This window comes from Helianthus annuus, chromosome 9 (genome assembly GCF_002127325.2).
Source record: "Helianthus annuus cultivar XRQ/B chromosome 9, HanXRQr2.0-SUNRISE, whole genome shotgun sequence".
Classification (NCBI taxonomy): domain Eukaryota; kingdom Viridiplantae; phylum Streptophyta; class Magnoliopsida; order Asterales; family Asteraceae; genus Helianthus; species Helianthus annuus.
The window spans coordinates 123,893,744-123,912,430 of record NC_035441.2 but is presented as its reverse complement, the minus strand read 5'-3'; the positions used below and the strand labels follow the sequence as shown (position 1 = coordinate 123,912,430).

Below are 18,687 nucleotides of genomic sequence, written 5' to 3'. Positions count from 1 at the left end.
GACGTCCATATCTTGACATTGAAGACGGGGACGGGGGGGGGGGGGATGGGTCGACGCCGACGCCGGACCAAGACGGGGTGAGGAGACAGGACCATACCGTGCAGTCTTAGGTGATGCGGAACAACACAACATATTTAAGACACTTAACACCTTATAAAATCCACATAATCCAAACCAAAACGTTATTTCAATGTGAACACAATCTTGAATTTGTTTTAGTCATCGACACAATTGTGACTTCAAACCACCAAAGGGGCAAAAACGTCATTTCCCGTTCCCTATACCACGACATAGAATACAGAAAAAACATCAAGAGAGAGAGAGAGAGAGAAATAAAGGGCAGAGATATAGATACACCTCTGTCTGTCTCTAACTGTGTGCAAACTCACCTTCAGCCTCCACCGGTCCTCTGTCTCTGTGTGTCAAAACACCGATCAGATCCTCCGGTGATCCATCAACACAACAATCGCATTCTTCACCTCATCAATCATCGTTTCCGTATTCTTTTTAGCAGTTTATTCTCGTTCACGCATATCGTCGAACACTTGGTGGACTCGAAACCCTAATTTATTTTCTCCTTAAAAATCCGAAAATTTTGATTTTGTTCTGCTATTTTTTCAACTTTTTTTCAACTTTTGGTCCGAGCAAACCCTAATTATCGATGGCCGCTACGACTATTCAATCCGACGAAAACGGCGTCGTCAAAAGCCCTAAATCTCAGTGGAGTTCGATTGTTAAGGGGCCGCCGGTGATGGTATCCGATGCGATTTCACCGGCGATTGAAGGGCAAACTGGTAATTTTGAGTCCGATTTGTGTCCGGATTCATCGGTGCCGGAGATTGTAAGTTCGCCGGATGATTCTGACGGCGGCGTTACGGCGGTGAAGAAACCGGTGTGGAATAAACCGTCTAACGGCGTGTTTGATGCCGTTAGTCCTGTTATGGGCGCCGTTAGTTGGCCTGCTCTTGGTGAGAGTAAGAATTCACCTAAATCTTCTTCTTCAGAGTCGTTGAAAGCTCTTGCTGATGCGCCATTGGTTCCTGCATTACAAGTGGTATTGTTATTAATTTATTATTAGTTTACAAGTTTTTAATTATTTACAGTTGTTTGTTATTGTTTAGATTGTGTTTAATTGGCATATTACTTGTGGTTTGTAACCTAATTTATATGCCACATTGATAAGTGAATTATGTTACATGATAGGTGACTGAAAATTTATCGTCTTCACCGCGTAAACCGACAAATGCTAATAACAAAACACCTACCTCAGCCCAAAACCATGTGGCACCTGGTAAACAGAAATCGATGAAACGCGGTGGTGGGAGTTTTAAACAAAATGTGTCGGCAGCAGCGGGTCAAGATTTGGTAATCGAAAATGAAAGTCCTCATAACGCTTCTGGAAAATCTGGTAATACTCCTATGGAGTCTTCTGTGAGAGATAACGCACACGTGGAACCGCAGAAAGGGGGCTTGGGGTCACAGTCGAATAATGGTAATGACCGGCAACAACAAAGGTATAGAAGGAGCAATAGCGGGCCACATTCACGTGGAGATGGTTCTTATCATCATGGTTATGGTGGTAAGCGTGATCAGGATCGTGAATGGAACCAGCATAGTAGGAGCTTTAATGGTAGAGACAGTCACACGCAGAGAGGGTATCCTAGGGGTTATGTACGACCTGCTGTGCATACCCCTCCTCCGTTTATTCCTCCGCAAATGCCTCTAATGAGGCCGTTTGGCAATAATATGATGTATCCTGGTGAGTTTCATACTTATACTTAGATCAAAATCTTGATTTTTATTTAACTCACTTTGTATAATGTTTCAATCTGTATGCAGATCTTCCATCTCCGCCGGTGTACTATTTTCAAGGTCCACCACCTCCACCGGAGTCACTCAGAGGCATGGCGCCTGTTGTCGGGCCACCGATTCCGCCTCCCATGTACTTTGTAGCAGATCCCATGTTGTATGCTAGGATAGTGAGTCAAATTGATTACTATTTCAGGTATGTAGCTCTTAAAAGTATGTTTGAAGTTGTTCTACTTAGAAATATATTCTTTTGTGGTATTTTAAAAGCTTTAACAGTTAGTACTTCTCTTCATGTTTGTCACAGCAACGATAACTTGGTTAAAGATACATACTTGCGGAAGAACATGGATGAACAGGGTTGGGTTCCTGTAAGCTTAATTGCAGGCTTCAAAAAAGTGAGTACTTTTGAAGAGCCTATTTTATTTCATGCACTTTTGTGTTGAAGATTGATATTTGCAACTTGTCTAGTTAATACTAAGTGGAGATGTAGCTCAATGTATAGATCAATATGCAACATGTTTCTTTCTTTCCTAAATCCCTCTTTGCAAACACGTCATAACTTTTTTTAGATTGGATTTGTGTAATTTCTAGGATCTTATTTGTAACGGCTGCAAATGAATGTTTAATATAGTATGCTGGTTTTTACTTTTTTTTAGTCAAGAACAGTGAATTTGAATATATGTTGGCTTCTCTGTGATTCTGCCTGTAGAGTTTCTATATGTTTCTGAGCTCACTCTTGTAACATAAGCCCTAAAGTATAGAGGTTTACATGTTACATTGAGCTATGATGTTAATTGAATGAGCAAATCTACAATAACAGTATGTTTCTTCTTGTAAGTAAATCGTATGTTAAACATGTCCCTTGTACGATATTATTATTTCTATTCTCTTGATTCTTGAAAGCTCTGGCTTTCCTTGCATTAATAGATGGTTTAGGATGCTTTTGTTTTGTATTATTTAGTACTTTGTTTCTTTCTTTGTGAGGTAATAGTCTCTCATTGCCACAATCTCTACGTGCCCACAGGGGTTGCGGGTATTTTTGAGTCAATATTGAGGGCTAACATTTTTCTCTCTCTCTTTCTTAGTATTTTCTTTTATTTGTGTGTGGATATTGGTGTTTAGTGATTAATGGTCATAGACTTTATATATGCAATCGTCATATAACTTTTGGATTTGAGGTTTCAGTTTGTTTATATGGATCTTCTTCTTGAATTATATTAGAATATTTCATCTACCCTACTACTATGTAAACTATTGAGTGATAATGTCCAGGTAGTTCCTTCTAGTCACATTTTACCAAGTGTATTATTGCCATGCTTAATGGCATATTAATTATTACCACCATTAGCTATTTTTAAATATTTAAATGCTTGTATTTTGAACTCTTCTTCTTCTAATATGTAATTGTTAAACATGTATTCTGAGAGCTATATGTGTGTGTCGGGTTCTCTCTCCTGCCACTTACACAATTTGAAATGGTTACATAATACATAGTGTGTGTGTGGTTTTACATTGTAGTAACCAGGGTTAAACCCCGGGTTCTATCTCCAGCCACTTGCACAATTTGAAATGGAAAGGTTTTTTTTTTTTTTTTTTTTTTTTGTAGTTGTAATTTAGTTTTTCTCCAACATAAAGTGTTTTTTGGATACCACTCGGTTTGTAATAGAATTTTAGCGAAATATAGACTGAAAAACTGTATATGTGGACTTATATTAAATTTTACATATCATTAGTGGAAAATTAAATTATATCTTAAAATGAAATTAAAAAAAGAAAAAGAAAGCCTTTTATTTTTAATCAATTTGAGCTAGAACCAGGAGTTATGTACCACTATTTCCCCGGTACTACACTTATAAAAACCAAACAAAAATTGCATTACCTATAAAAACCATTTTAAAAAAAGTATACTTTGACAAAAAGCAGATAATATTGAAGAAAGAACACATATTTAACAATGAACTAAGTTAACTATGAATATACTTTTTGAGAATGCTTAATTGTCCATGCAAAGGGGAAGGATTTACCTGATGACCCGTCAGCATGGTCTTCTGCTTGTAGTTTTTTTTAGTTGTGCATTTATATACTACTTACGATTATGTAACATAAACTTTTATGATATCAGTATCTCAAGCCTTGTAGCACTATTTTATGCTGGTACTGCACTCTGCAGGAAAGTTGAATAAACATATCAAAAAACATTAACCTAGTTAAATCTTAGTTCATTTAGGGGTGTGACATTTTTATACATTAAACTTGTTTTAACTGAGACATAACCATTTGCATGGTTACAGGTTTTGTATTTGACAGATAATATTCAGCTAATACTAGATGCTATGAGAGCTTCAACTATCGTGGAAGTACAGGTATGTTTGAAGTATATGATAGTTTTTTTAAATCATCCTGCTTTCACAGGAGTTGAAATTTGTGAGGTATTCTTATATCGTATCATGCATTACAGGGTGATAAAATAAGAAGACGGAACGATTGGATGAGATGGCTGATGCAGACACCGGCCCAGACCGGCGGGAATCAAGACGACATATTGGATTCACGTCTTCAGGGCGTTTCACTTGATGACACCACTTTGACAGCTCAGGATTCTATTTAATCATATGACGACTACGAAGCAATGTTTTTGACAAGAGGAAGAAGAGAACTTGATATTGTTGCAGGCTACATTGATAGAGAAATGGGGTTTCAAGAAGCACATGGATAGACAAAGGTAAACATGAAACGAAAAACCAAATTACACAAAAAAAAAAGAAAAAAAAATCATAAATACAAAAGGCAAAAAAAAATTAAAAAATTTGAAAAATACAAAAAAATTAAAATACAAAAAAACTTGAATAAAAATATGAACGCTTTTGTAGATGTTAGTATTGGTTTGTTGGATAGGATGGTTTTTTTGGAGGACATGTTTTTAAAAACTATATTTGTCCATTGTGTTTTTTGTTATTTTGCTTTAAGGTTCCATGCTCGTCTTCGGCTGGAAGTGTGGTCTTGTCATCTTTTACAGGTGATTATGACCTCGAGGTTTTGTGTGTGTTTATATTATATATATGCTTCTCCAGAGCGCCCTTATCTCGATGCTATGGAATTGTCTTTTGATACTGCGTTTGCATCGACATCCAGCAGCTATATTGACAGTTGGTTGATGGTATCTTTAACGAAAAAGTCTTCGAAAACGCAATTGCATGTGCTTGAAGATAACGTCATAGTTTTTATACTTGCATTATGTTTTCTGTTGCAACAATGAATTGTTTTTAGAGGTAACAGAGTGCATTAGAGTTGTCCAAACGGATTTAGTCTATGGCATCTAAGTATCTATCTTTATCTTGTAAAAGATGATAGGTATCGTTAGATTAATGATTTTTGTTTTAGTAAATACTTGGCCATTTCCATTTTTTTGAAGAAGTTATGAGAGCGTGCTATCTTAGTTAGGTCTTCACTGACCCGCTGCCTCTCTATGGAAGTCAAGGACTAGCATTTTGTCATACATGAGGGAAGTTTGCTTGTTTTCTTATGTCTCGCACTAATTAGCTCCCTCATTCTCGTCTTGGCAACACGCTTAAATGATTCGGCTTTACATTGGCCTATGGATAAACCTAATCAACCCAAATTGTTTGAGATGCTTCTAAATGATGAGTAATCATTCACGAGGGCCGGCATGATTTGGTGATGGTAACACAAGTATGATACTTGAAAACGACTTGTTAAACTAGGTTATATCTTGTGTCTATAACATTTTATATGTTTTTTTTTTTTTTTTTTTTTTTTTTTTTTTTGTATTAAGAATGAGAAATGATTTATTTTAGAGAAGATACAAAGTTACGTATTGTAATTTTTACTAAACAAGTTTAATCGTGTCATAAACAGGTTAGGAATTGCCAACCCTAGATTTATTGATACGCTTTTTGATGCCATAGTGGTTGGGAAGCAGAACACAACCATGATGAGTTTAACGAGAACCAATAAGCCTTGATCATATGCTCTAATAGTAGTTGTATGATAGCTGTGAGGACAGGTTTGTGACAATACACAATTACACATCAGGGTCAATGTTTAATAACATTTAGAAAAATTGGATTTTAATAATCTTAGTTGTGACATGTTTCTTAGATAATAATTCTTACTAGCAATGTGGCTAGTGACATTTTAACTTTCATTTTTGTTGTTAAAGGCAATCTCACTCTAACAGAAAAGTAACCTCGTTTGTCCCCAACTTTCCTTTTATGTAAGATTTTTAATTGGGATAATACTTATTTAATTGTTTATTAGTGGAGTGTTTGGAACTGAGGGTCTTTCTGGAAGCATCTTCTCTTTATCTAGGGATGGATGTATGGTCTGCCAATATCCCATTTTTCTCAAAACCTTACTAGTAGTTTTGTTATTTATGAGATTTACTAGATATGGTTGTTATTGATTATTAGTGATATAGAATTACTTCAAGTGAGATTGACATTAGAAAAAGTGAAAGCATAGGTTACACTGTTATAAATTATTGTTGGTAAATTTGTTACAAGTAAATATATATAAAAGAAAAGGGTGTAATTTTCATTGGTATGAAATGGTCATGTTAGTTGGTGGGTGATGATGGGGGTAGCTCAGATCTCACAAAATGACTAAAACACGTATTAGCTTAGAAGCTTAAAGGGTTGAAAGCTTCATAACCCGGGAACTATGGTGAACAGCAAAAAGAACGTGAACAGTAACATGTCACTTCAACTAATTGCTCGTCCACTCTCCCGGCCGCAAAAGCAGAGCACATGCACAAGAAGCTCCCTTTTACCCGCAGGTCCAAACCTTTCAACCCTAAAATGGGTAAGTCTCTCACTGCAAGCTAAGTTCACTAGTCCAAGGTTTCCTCTTTGAGAAACTTCATCCCTTATAAGAAGCAGACCATGGTCAATACAAGGATCATTCCAGAATCGGGAGAAGTGGCACCAACTCTCCGATTCTTCTTATTCTCTCCCTTAGGAACTTGCTTTATGCTCGTTTCTATTCTTCACTTCAAAAAATACATCACCTTCCTTCACCACATTCTCAGCTGGATTCTTATCAACTTAGGATAAAAGAAAGAACAACAAAAACACTAGTGAACCTCTCTCCACGTCTTGCAAACGTGGGGGGACCCCACGACCTGCGTTAGGCATGTCGAAACCCTTCAAGCCTTCTGCCTAACCAGACTACTCGCTATCCTTGGTCTTGTATTTGTTGCATCAACAGTGGGTGGTTCCTTTCCAATTATAATTAATAATCTTATTATTAAACGAGTATGTTGGTATGTATTACTGATCTAGAAAAAGAAACAAGTACCACTATAATCTAAAGGTATTGTGTGTAAGGTGTGGAAGCAATGACATCTGGGGACCCTCTTTAAATGTTTTCCCTATGGAACAATCTCATTGTACATGATCATATATACAAATTATCCACAATTTCAAAAAAAAAAAAAAAAAAAAAAAGCCTGTATGCACGATAATTGTTACGTATGTTGAGTACATGTCCTGTACTATCATGAACATACATTTTGTAAGTATGGTAATTCTATTCCAATCACCAACCTCAATATATCAGAATTAGTTATGCCAATAATACAATACAAGATGAGTAATGTTTTATTTTCTTTTTAACTAGTTCTTTGTTGGTTTACGCCATCTCTCCTACAATATGCTCCTAACCCTATGTAACTTTTAAAACACTTTTGTTACTTGTCTAACAATTGAACAAAAAAACCAGAATTTTGATTGATAATGAATTGTTTTTGTCTAGGCTACCCTGACTTCTTTTTAAGAGTAGGTGTTTATTAACAAACGTTCCATGCATGGTTTGAAATGAGATCGCATCATTTGCAGCGATCCGATGCGATTCCATGATGTGCATGTGATGTGGCTGATGTGGTTTGATGCAACACATTATGCAGTTGACCAATATTTGAACAAATTGACCATCAGTAGCAAAGGGTCTGAGTTTTTCAAATCTAATTGAGCAAATCTTGTCATCAATTGAAGAAATCTGACCATATTCAAACAAATAAGACCATTACTTGAACAAATAGATGTGAATATATTATATTTAATTGTTTAAAAGTTAAGAATTTAAAATAACATCTATAAATATTTTTTTAATAACAAAGCCTTGAATACTTGATATGCGCCAATCACACATCAACTTTTTGGATTAAAAGTGTCGGAGCGCCATGACTCATGAGCTTTTTAAAACCAAGCGTTCAAGAATGTTATATTTTCGAAAATATAAAAATTTATCCACATATATGCTACCTATTAATTAATTTCAAATAAATAATATGCTACCTATTAATTAATTTCAAATAAATATGAAATTAAAGGAGGCTGAAATTTGCAAAATAGTGGATGCATAACATGACAATGTGGGACATGATCCTATAAAAGCTATTTATGTTCTCACCTGTCACTATTTCAACCACTTCCAAAACACTGTTAACTGTAATGAAATATACCACGGTGGGTTAACAGGTTAGTAGATTAAAAAGTTAAAGAGTTAACTCTCGTTTTGCTTCATTGGTTTGGTCATTTTAACGGTTTTGCTCTAATAGTTTAAAAATAGTCATTTTCCTCCCTGATCTTTCGAGTTTGTCGTCAGTTTTCTCCCTGGCTCTAACTCAGTTAAAACGTTCAATTAAAAGTAGGGGTATTTCGGTAGTTTACTCCCTTGCTCTAACTCAATTAAAACGTTTAGTTAAAAATCGCAGTAGTCATGGTCGGCAGGTGGTGGTGGATGGTTGTGGATGGTGGTGGCCGGTAGAAAGAATGGCTGGAAAGATGAGGGATCAGAAAAGAATTACTTATATACATGTAAATAAACAAGTTATAAGTTTATTTAGGTGAAAAGACTTAAATGCCCTTGCTTTTATCTATAAAATTACCAAAATACCCTTCTAGTTAATGGATTTTTTGGATGGAGTTAGAGGCGGGAGCAAAATGACGATAAGTTAGAAAAATCAAGGAAGAATATGGCTATTTTTAAACTATTAAGGCAAAACCATTAAAATGAACAAATCACAGGGAGCAAAATGGAGGTAACTCAAAGTTAAAACTGATAAATCCAAACACGACAATAATTCGTGTTAAAAATATATATATTTAAACTTGACAACAAATATTTTTACCTCAACTTTAAACTTGTGAGTTCCTCTCTAAAAGACATGTAATTCTTTAAACTTGTGAGTTTCTCTCTAAAAGATCTAAAAGACATGTAATTCTAGGTAGGCTAGTCTCACAATGACAAACACAATACACGTAAGACTACATTGTATGGGGGGTTTAAGAATGGCGTGGAAACCCCCTGCACACCGGGAACACCGTCTCGTGGGGTGACGTGGGGCAAGGGCGTGGAGTTTCTGCATGTCGTGGGGTAGATGATGGTGGTGACGTGGTGAATCGTTGTTGGTTGTGAATTTAGTTTTATTTTTGAATGGTTTTTTAAACTCCCCTGCCTTTCCACCCCATGCTTTTCTGAGGTTCTCTCTGCTGACGTGACTACCACGTGTCGCTTGATGTCCTCCACACCGAATAGTCTAAAGAGTCTACCTAAATTCGTCAGGCATTTTGGCAAGTCAACATGGGTTAACGCATTGTAAATAAATTATAATTAAACTATAAATGGGTAAACAAACTATGAATACGTGAGTGAATTATAAATGAGCCGTACTATAAAAAAGACTTAAGATGTCGTAAATGGGTTGGCGTGTTGAACTTGTAATTTTTGTGTGTGTGTGTGTCTCGCTGTATACATCTATATCTATACCATATTATACATATAAGGAGGACAAAATGTAATTTTACAAAAACCATATTAAACATATAAGGAGGAAAAATGTAATTTTACATAATTTTAACAGTTTAGGTAATTACAACCTTTTAAAACATATTGTTGAATTTTAAACCTACCTCTTCTACGATTATTTAAGGACCATATTTTTTTCATAAGCCAATTTTTATTTAAATTAAACTATAAAAACGAATATATTGTTCTCTTTAGCTTGAATATGGTATTGCTATAGATTTTTAATTTATAAAACATTAAAATTAAATGTTACGTAATCCATGTATGTGTTTTCTGTCGCATCACGCGGGTACCTTTTAGTGTGTGTGCATGTATATATACACAGACCCGGCTTTGTGGGTTGGGCAGCCCGGGCAGACGCCAAGGCCCAAAAGGTTTATAGGGCCCAACAAAAATTTAGGGTCAAGATTTTTTAAATGAGCACTGTTATCTTAAATGTTTAATAAATGACTTTAGTAACCAAAAATTAAGCTAGTTCAATGGTAAGATACTTAAATTTGAAAACCAAGGTCATGAGTTCTAAACTCTTACTTTACATTTTTATTTCCTAAACAGTTTTCAGTTAATCCCATGCATTTTTTATTTCCTAAACTGTTTTGAACTATCAATTCACTTAATTAATCGACTCTTCGATCTTGTTTACATTTTTATTTCCTAAACAATTTTCAATTAATCCCATGCATTTTTTATTTCCTAAACTGTTTTGAACTATCAATTCACTTAATTAATCGACTCTTCGATCTTGTTAACAAGATGATTATATGATTAATTGGTAAATGTTTTGGGTTATAATCTTGAGGTCATGAGTTCAAACCCCATGATTGGCATGGCATATTGTGGTTTCTTGATATATATTTGATGAGTTTATATTACACTAATTTTTTTTTGTTTTGCCCGGGGCCCAAATTTTTTTATCATTCTCGGAGACGGCCCTGTATATACACACACATAAAGTATTATGGATAATGATCTTTTGAAAATATGTTTTAATGCAAAAAGAAAAAGAACAAAGAGGATAACAATAAAACACTAAATACTTTATCTGTTATCCATTTCATTTTTCACTCTCTAATTTATTAGTCAAAAATACTTTATTCTAGGCATATTGAAATTTATCCTTCATGTATATTCTACACATTGAAATTTATCTATATTATGCTACACATATCAAAATCTATCCTTCATCATAAAATAGTTTGCCATTCTAGTTTTGGTTGGGTGGTAGAGGCACTTACTTGCCTTCGGGGAAAGAAGACCAGGGTTCAATTATTGACATGGGGTAAATTAGAATTAATTTAGTGTAATTTGGGAGTATGGATTGTAACATTCGTCGTTAAAAAAAAATCATAAAATAGGTTTGTTTGGACATATTATATTTTGAAATGAGTTATTAGTTTAATTTAGTTAGCGAATTTAGAAAAATACAATTAAGAATTATGTAAATTTATCCATATGCTTAGTATAGGGTCAAGGATTAAATAGGAAGTTTGATCTTTGTAAGAAGCCTTACATGTGGCAAAGTAGAAAACTAAGTGGAAGGGTATTTTAGTCATTTTTACATCAACCCATCTTCCTCTCATCTTCTTTCTTTCTTTTTTCCTTGCATACTAAAACCCCACCATCTTCAAAATCACATTTCAACCTTTCTTTCACTTTCTCTCTATAGAATCACTACATCATAGTACGATTTCTTTATCAATCACTTATTCAAACACTCTTCAAAGAAACACAGTTCAATTTCATACAATTTCTCACTTTTTTCACGTGATTTTGAAGTGAATCACTTGATTCATTCGATTCGATTGTTGATTAATGTTCCAGCATTCGAATTTCGTCAATCGTTGAAGAAATCCAAAGAAGTTAGCGTCACTCTGTATAATTTTGTCTGATTTTGATCTGATCGTGATAAAATTAGGGTTTAATTGACTAATTTGTTTCAACGGGGAATGTAAGTGATAAGGAAAATGACTTGTTATTAATTTTTGTTCTTACTGGTGAATTGTTTGATGATTCTTTGGTTTATTTTTTTTTGTGGTTTAGTTCATTGCGTTTTTGTATTATGTTTTAGTTCATTGCATTTTTGTATTGTGATTTATAAAACACACCAATTTATTGTGGTTTAGTCCGTTGCGTTTTATAACACAATCAGTTTATTATGTTTTAGCCTATCGTGTTTTTGAATTGTGTGATAGCATAATGACCAAACACATTTTATTGTGTTGTGATTTCCATTGTGTTTTATGCATCTAGGTTTTCGATTTTTTAAAGTATAGCAATAGGATACCGTATGAAAGAGTTATTAATGTTTAGAAAAATGTAGGAAGTGAAAGAGAGAGAAAGTTATCTTGAATGAACCATAATACCCTTAATTAAATTAGACGTCTTTTTTTTAGTTGTGAAGTTCCTCATTTAATCTTAGCTATCCATTACACAATCTAGTGGCTAGGATAACTTCTTAGACTTTCTACAAAAACACAACTTCCTAGTAATCATCACCATTATTAGTAATATAACAATTGCAAAATGGATTAACAGTAGTTTAATAAGATTTGTCCATATGTTGCAACCTTATTGGTCCACATTGTCACACCCCAATCGGCGGAAACATCGAAGTGAGACAAAAACGAGATTGCAAGAGAATTCATAACGGCTAATTGTGACAATATTTAGATAATTCAAATTTCATTGATATTAAACTGGAAATACATTGTCTTGGAAAAAAAGTACAACAAGTTGCAAATAACATAACAACATGAAACAAATACATAAGTTTAAATCTAGGTGTGTTTCTAAACCACCCTAAGTGATATTCTTCAATCACCATCAACTAGTTGCCGCAACATGTATTAAAATAAAGATCAATAAAAGTTGGCGAGTATACAAGTTTGATTACATAGCATAATTGTGAAATAAAGTTGTCTCATATCCAACAGGGTAAATTGCATATATTGTTCGTTATCTTATTAGCATGTGTTAACTATAAGTCAAACCAAAGTGTACCGCAATCGTGCATACCATTGTCGTCAAAACGACAAGTATGTAAAATAGTTTACTTAACAATACCACAAGAATACGGGCAGTGCGTTAATCCTATAGCGCTATATCTGTTAAGGTAGGCTAGCAAAGTTAATGAGCATATAGAACACAAGTATAACATAGCATGCGGTAACAAGAATCATACAAGTATCATGTTATTGACAGATAGAGCATGTTCATAAACAAGTTTAATCGAGATTTGTATAAGTGTACATGTTGCACCCAAAGTGTATAAAACGGAAAATGGGATCGAGTATACTCACAGTTTGCGTAGAAATCCCACGCACGTGAGTTGAAGCGTTTGAGAGTTGAGAACACCAAAGTTACCCTACATTGGGGAAACGAAGGTGTATGAGTATATGGGATTTGTAGGGAGGTTGGATTCGGAACTAATACGAAATATAATAATATAAAGTTTTATAAAATTATGAATACACCATTGGAACATGCTTGTTTTTACCTATGATTTGATTAAAGTTTTATTCTAACAGTCATATATAGTTAGTTTTTTCTTTATCGTCAGGAACTAAATTGATATCATCTAAACAACATTGGTACCGGTACCATTTTTTCGTTTTTAGGTTTTTCTCGACGCCGCGGTATAAAAGTTGAAAACGGAATGCATTCACGGTATTTTTTTTTTGATATTGTAAACTATAGAGAGTGTTGTGCACGACAACGGTACCGTAATGAACCGAACGCTTACCGATCGCACAACATCGATACTAATATTCTTTTATAATTTTTTATCGATGTGAATCACGTATCACAAATTTTCTAGGCATATCTATTTTGATTACTATATTAAGTGCCGGTATTAATCTCGCAACAAAGTGCGGATAATTATATACTAGTTAAATACAAATATCAAATAAAGAATTATTGTTGGTTTAAACCTATTACTTATTACTTCTCTTATTACAAAATATTTTCTTATCATTTAAACTACCACTTATTCTAGCTTCAAGATAGGTTGATGAGCCAGCCTTATAAATTTCTTATATACCTCAAACATGAGCTGTTAAAAAACAAATGGCTGGCTTATAAACTGACCCTACATAAAATTTGATTATTTTAGGCCCTCCTTATTCCCACACCTCTATATCTTATTTTCACATCCCTAGTGTATACGGGTCGTATACAAAATATACGGCCCGTATAGAATGTTTTTGAATAGGAAAATGCGCAGAGAATGTTTTTTTTGATTTTACTATATACGGCCCGTATATAGTTATACGAGTCGTATACATGTTTATACGATTTGTAAAATGTATACGGCTCAATGGAATTATTTTGGTAGGTTTTTGATGTTACCAAATGTATACGGGCCGTATAACTGTATACGAGCCGTATATAAGGACGTTTTTTCAAGTATCACGTTTTTTCTAGTAAAAACACAGTCATTCTAGGGGTTCTAAACTCTTCATCACCTTTAACAAACGTTGATCGAAACACTCCGCTTAAATCAGAGCACAAGTAGAGTAACGTTACCGATCAGTCCGTTGATCGAGTAACTAGCAGAAGAACCCGACACAAACAAGTTCTCCATAGTTTGTTATTCAGATCTCTATTCGGTCATCTTTCCAAACTACAACACACGATAACTTTAAACTTTATAGTGTGTGATTTGACCAAGAGGTGATTTGCTACTTTTAATAAGCTGTCATAGTTGTGAAATTCGATTTCAACAAATCTTTTCCTTTTCCTTCAATTTCTAGAACATTCTCCGTAACATGAAGACGTGTCGGGTTCTTCTACTAGTGGTATTTTAATGAAGTATTGAAGATTGAATGTGCAAACCCAACCGTTTTTTACTACGGAAACGGTGGCTATGCGAAATACAAACCGCAACCGTTTTTTACTACAGAAACGGTGGCTATGCGAAATACAAACCGCAGTCTTTTGTGACTATGGGAAACACAAGTTTTCTTTTTGAGCTTGATGGATGTCCGTTATCTCAGTTGAGGCGGGCATTGTTTAAATCTGAATATAAGTAGATGTTACATGTAACTTCATTAAACCAAGAACAAAGCCTATTTCAAAACACATGTGTTCGTATCAGCGTTGTTTATCACCCTGTGTGAGCATTGGAAACCCGACAAACAGTCTTGACAACTGTGACAGCTTATCTATCTATGTGTGTCACATCCATCCTGTTATAGCAATCGATATGATTAATTTTACAGATTTTTTTTTTCTAATTAGCGTTGTTAACTACCAAAAGAATGCATACACAAATAGTTCTAGTGGACGAAGCAAAGAGACCTTTGTGTATATGAATCACGTTTTTTTTCTAATTAGCGTTGTTAACTACCTAGAAATTGATATGGTGAGTTGGTAAAATCAAGATGTCAGACAACGTGCCTTTCGAGATCCAAGAGGAAATAATCAAACGGCTTCCAGTAAAATCACTGATTCGATTCCGATCAGTCTCCAAATCATGGAAAGATGTTGTTGTTACTGTGCCTATCTCGGTTGTTCAGTACTTTCATGATAATAAAACAAGAAATAATCAAACGGCTTCCAGTAAAATCACTGATTCGATTCCGATCAGTCTCCAAATCATGGAAAACTGTTGTTGTTATTGTGCCTATCTCGGTTGTTCAGTACTTTCGTGATAATAAAACAAGCAGGCATTGATTTTGCCAAGATTGAAGGAAAGAATCTGGCCATAAGCGTTGTGGATTCTCGGCGTTATTCGAATGTAAGTGGATCGGGTTCTGCTAGTTATTCGGAATGTTTCGAATCATCACAGAAGACGTGTCGGGTTCTGCTAGTTATTCAGAATGTTTCGAATCATAACAGAAGATGGATGCGGTTTGCATATTCAATCTTCGTTGCTTCATTAAAATTACAAAACATGATAAAATGTTTGGAATCAAATCAAAACCCTCACCCTGAAAATCAACCAGAAACCAAAGGAAAAAGGGCAGATAATGGCTGATGATTCTTCGTTGAGGAAACCAAACGTAGACGGAGATGATAGGCCTGGTAACCGGAAGAGAAAAAACCCTAGTGACGTCGTCGACGATTATGAACGGATATTGGCCATTATTCGACCGAGTAATCAATTGTATTTTTTTAGTTGCTTCTCTTGTTAAGTTTCTGAACCAACCTAAATCCACAAATTCCAACAGTTTCTTCGTAGATTCCATCCGATTTGCATATTTAATCTTCATTGCTTCATTAAAATTACAACACACGATAAAATGTTTGAAAATTGCATCAATTCTCCTATATCAACATACTCTTCTGCAGACGCTATGTTGTTATGAATGACAACTTGAGGGGTCTAGTTAACTTTCAGATTCAGATCCAGATTCAGGAAGCATATGATTTGTCAAAAAACATGGTCAACGTAGTAAAATGTGAGCTTTTACACCAACTATATCGAAATCCACAAATTCCAACAGTTTCTTCGTAGATTCCTTTCGGTTTTCAAAGCCGGTTGATGAAACCGAAGCTGTTATTTCTGTTGTTCAGTACTTCCGAGATCTGAACCAACCGAAATCCACAAATTCCAACAAATTGCATCAGGAAGCTCAACTTGAACGGACAATATGTATCTTCTATCATGCGACGGACCCAATTCTTGCAAGTTAAATCCACAATCAACGTATACAGGTGCAAGAGAATGGCGAGTTATTTTCAGTTATTTCTGTTGCTCCACAAATTCCATTGTTTAAATAAGAATCAGGTTCTCAAGACAAGGATCGTTCTAATAGATTAAAGAGAATTAACCATTTTTTACCAATTTTTACCCATAGTATACGAGCCGTATAACAATATACGGCCCGTATACAATCATCGTATACATTGTATACGATCGGTAAAAAAAAATTTTTACCGAGAGTATACGGCCGTATAAACCGTATACGGCCCGTATACATATGGTAAAAAATGGTAAAAACCTCTGTAATCTTTATATAGTGTGTGATTTGACCGGTTGTATTAAGTTATCTCTGTTGGATTCGATTTCAACAAATCTTTTCCTTTTCCTTCAATTTCTAGAACATTCTCTGTAACATGAAGAGAAAAAACCGCAGTGACGTCGTTGACGATTATGAACGGATTAAATATAAAAGTGCCGAGAAAGAACTATAAGCAGACGGAGATGATAGGCCTGGTAACCGGAAGAGAAATCAATTGCATTTTTTTAGTTGCTTCTCTTGTTAAGTTTCTGAACCAACCGAAATCCACAAATTCCAACAGTTACTTCGTTTTTACCGTCCGGTTTCCAAACTCTTTCACTCAAAGTTAATATTCACCGTGGTAGATGCAAGCATAAAGTTAGAAAAATACTCAAGAAGATTGAAGAGTACACAACTGAAGGTTCAGTGCACGAAAAGTTTCTTACGAACGATATGTATCAGGAAGCTCAACTTGAACGGACGATATGTATCAACAACTTGTGAGTGGGAATATGGCTATGAAGAATAGTATGGATAAACAATCACCGGTACGGATTTTGGTGTTTTGGTAGGTTGAAAGAGGTGAATGGTCCTTGTTTTTCCATGTATCAACAATCACCGGATGATATGTATCAACAACTTGTGAGTGGGATCATTGTAATCATCACAGAAGATGTGTCGGGTTCTTCTGCTAGTGATTCGGAATGTTTCGAATCATCACAGAAGACGTGTCGGGTTCTTCTGCTAGTAGTATGAGTCTGAGTCCATTGTGGTTCGTGAACGTATACAGGTGCAAGGACAGATAATACTTCATTTGTCGAGAAACCATATTGTCAAGAAACTAACATCTTTTAATACTTCATTTGTAACCGTAAGGATGATGCAAATTTGTACGTAAAGATCTCTACACGAACTCTTTTACATCTTTTAACCAATTGTCCATCACTTAAGACCTTGAAAGATTTGTTGAAATCGAAGAAAAGAGTAACTAGCAGAAGACGTGTCGGGTTCTTCCAACAAATTGTGTATGTGCTTGTGCTGTAGAAACCGGTGATGAATTTGTGTATCTAAATCAGGTTCTCTGCCTTAGATCGGTCATTCCTTGAAAGAGGTGAATGGTCCTTGTTAAATCCACAATCAACGTATACATATGCAAGAGAATGGCGAGTTTTTTTCAGTTATTCTGTTGATCCACAAATTCCATTGTTTAAATCAGAATCAGGTTCTCAAGATAAGGATCGTTCTAATAGATTAAAGAGAATAAACCAATTTTACCATTTTTTACGCATAGTATACGGGCCGTATAATAATATACGGCCCGTATACAATCATCGTATACATAGTATACGATCGGTAAAAATATTTTTTACCAATCGTATACGGCCGTATAAAAGGTATACGACCCGTATACGCATGGTAAAAAATGGTAAAAACCTCTTTAATCTATTAGAACGATCCAATAAACGAAGAACAAAGCCTATTTTCAAAACACAGGTTCATACAGTGTTGTAATAGGTTGTGGTTCAGCCAAAATGACATCTAGCATTACTAACGGTTCAAGTAAGTGTCTAAAATTTTGAAAATTCAGGTTTACCTTGTTAGTTTCTCAAACACTAATAAACATCTGCTTCCTGAATCTGAATCAGAATGTTAACTCTTTCACTCATAAACATCCGCTTCCTGAATCTGAATCTGAATGTTAACTCTTTCCTTTTCATGAGGTAAAACCGGTTTCAACATCGAGGGTTGTATCGGAATCAGGCGTTGGAAGGATTGTAGTAGTAGGACATTGGTACCACTTTGAAAGTTGCATCAGGAAGCTCAACTTTAACGGACCGGTTATTCGACCGAGTAATCAATTGTATTTTTTTAGTTGATTCTCTTGTTAAGTTTTTCTGACCCAACCGAAATCCACAAATTCAAGTCAAGGATCGTTCTAATAGATTAATGAGAATAAACCCTCGTTTCTTCATCTTCATCTTCAAGAACAATGATGAACAGATGATGTTTTTTTCGCAGAACGTGGTTGATTGCGGTGGTTTAGGTCTAGGTTGTCAGAGAGAGAAAAGGAGGTGAGATAGTCTGATACAATAAGGATGTTGGG

General features: G+C 35.0%; 1 protein-coding gene across 3 annotated transcripts; it reads left to right on the top strand.

Moving 5' to 3' along the window:
- Positions 1-284: 284 nt before the first annotated feature.
- Positions 285-6,603, top strand: LOC110878530 (la-related protein 1C). 3 transcript variants are annotated; one of them, XR_004867103.1, is made up of 7 exons: positions 286-1,054; positions 1,204-1,759; positions 1,840-2,005; positions 2,114-2,204; positions 4,101-4,172; positions 4,268-4,531; positions 5,686-6,603. XR_004867103.1 is itself a non-coding variant. In XM_022126845.2 (6 exons), the coding sequence occupies exons 1-6, from the start codon at positions 662-664 to the stop codon at positions 4,415-4,417; spliced, it is 1,428 nt and encodes a 475-aa protein (XP_021982537.1). In that variant the 5' UTR covers positions 285-661; the 3' UTR covers positions 4,418-4,896. The 3 variants fall into 3 exon arrangements, 1 of the variants encoding a protein (XP_021982537.1); XR_004867104.1 differs by lacking the exon at positions 5,686-6,603 and adding an exon at positions 4,777-5,194; XM_022126845.2 differs by lacking the exon at positions 5,686-6,603 and having other exon boundaries at positions 285-1,054; positions 4,268-4,896.
- Positions 6,604-18,687: the final 12,084 nt, after the last annotated feature.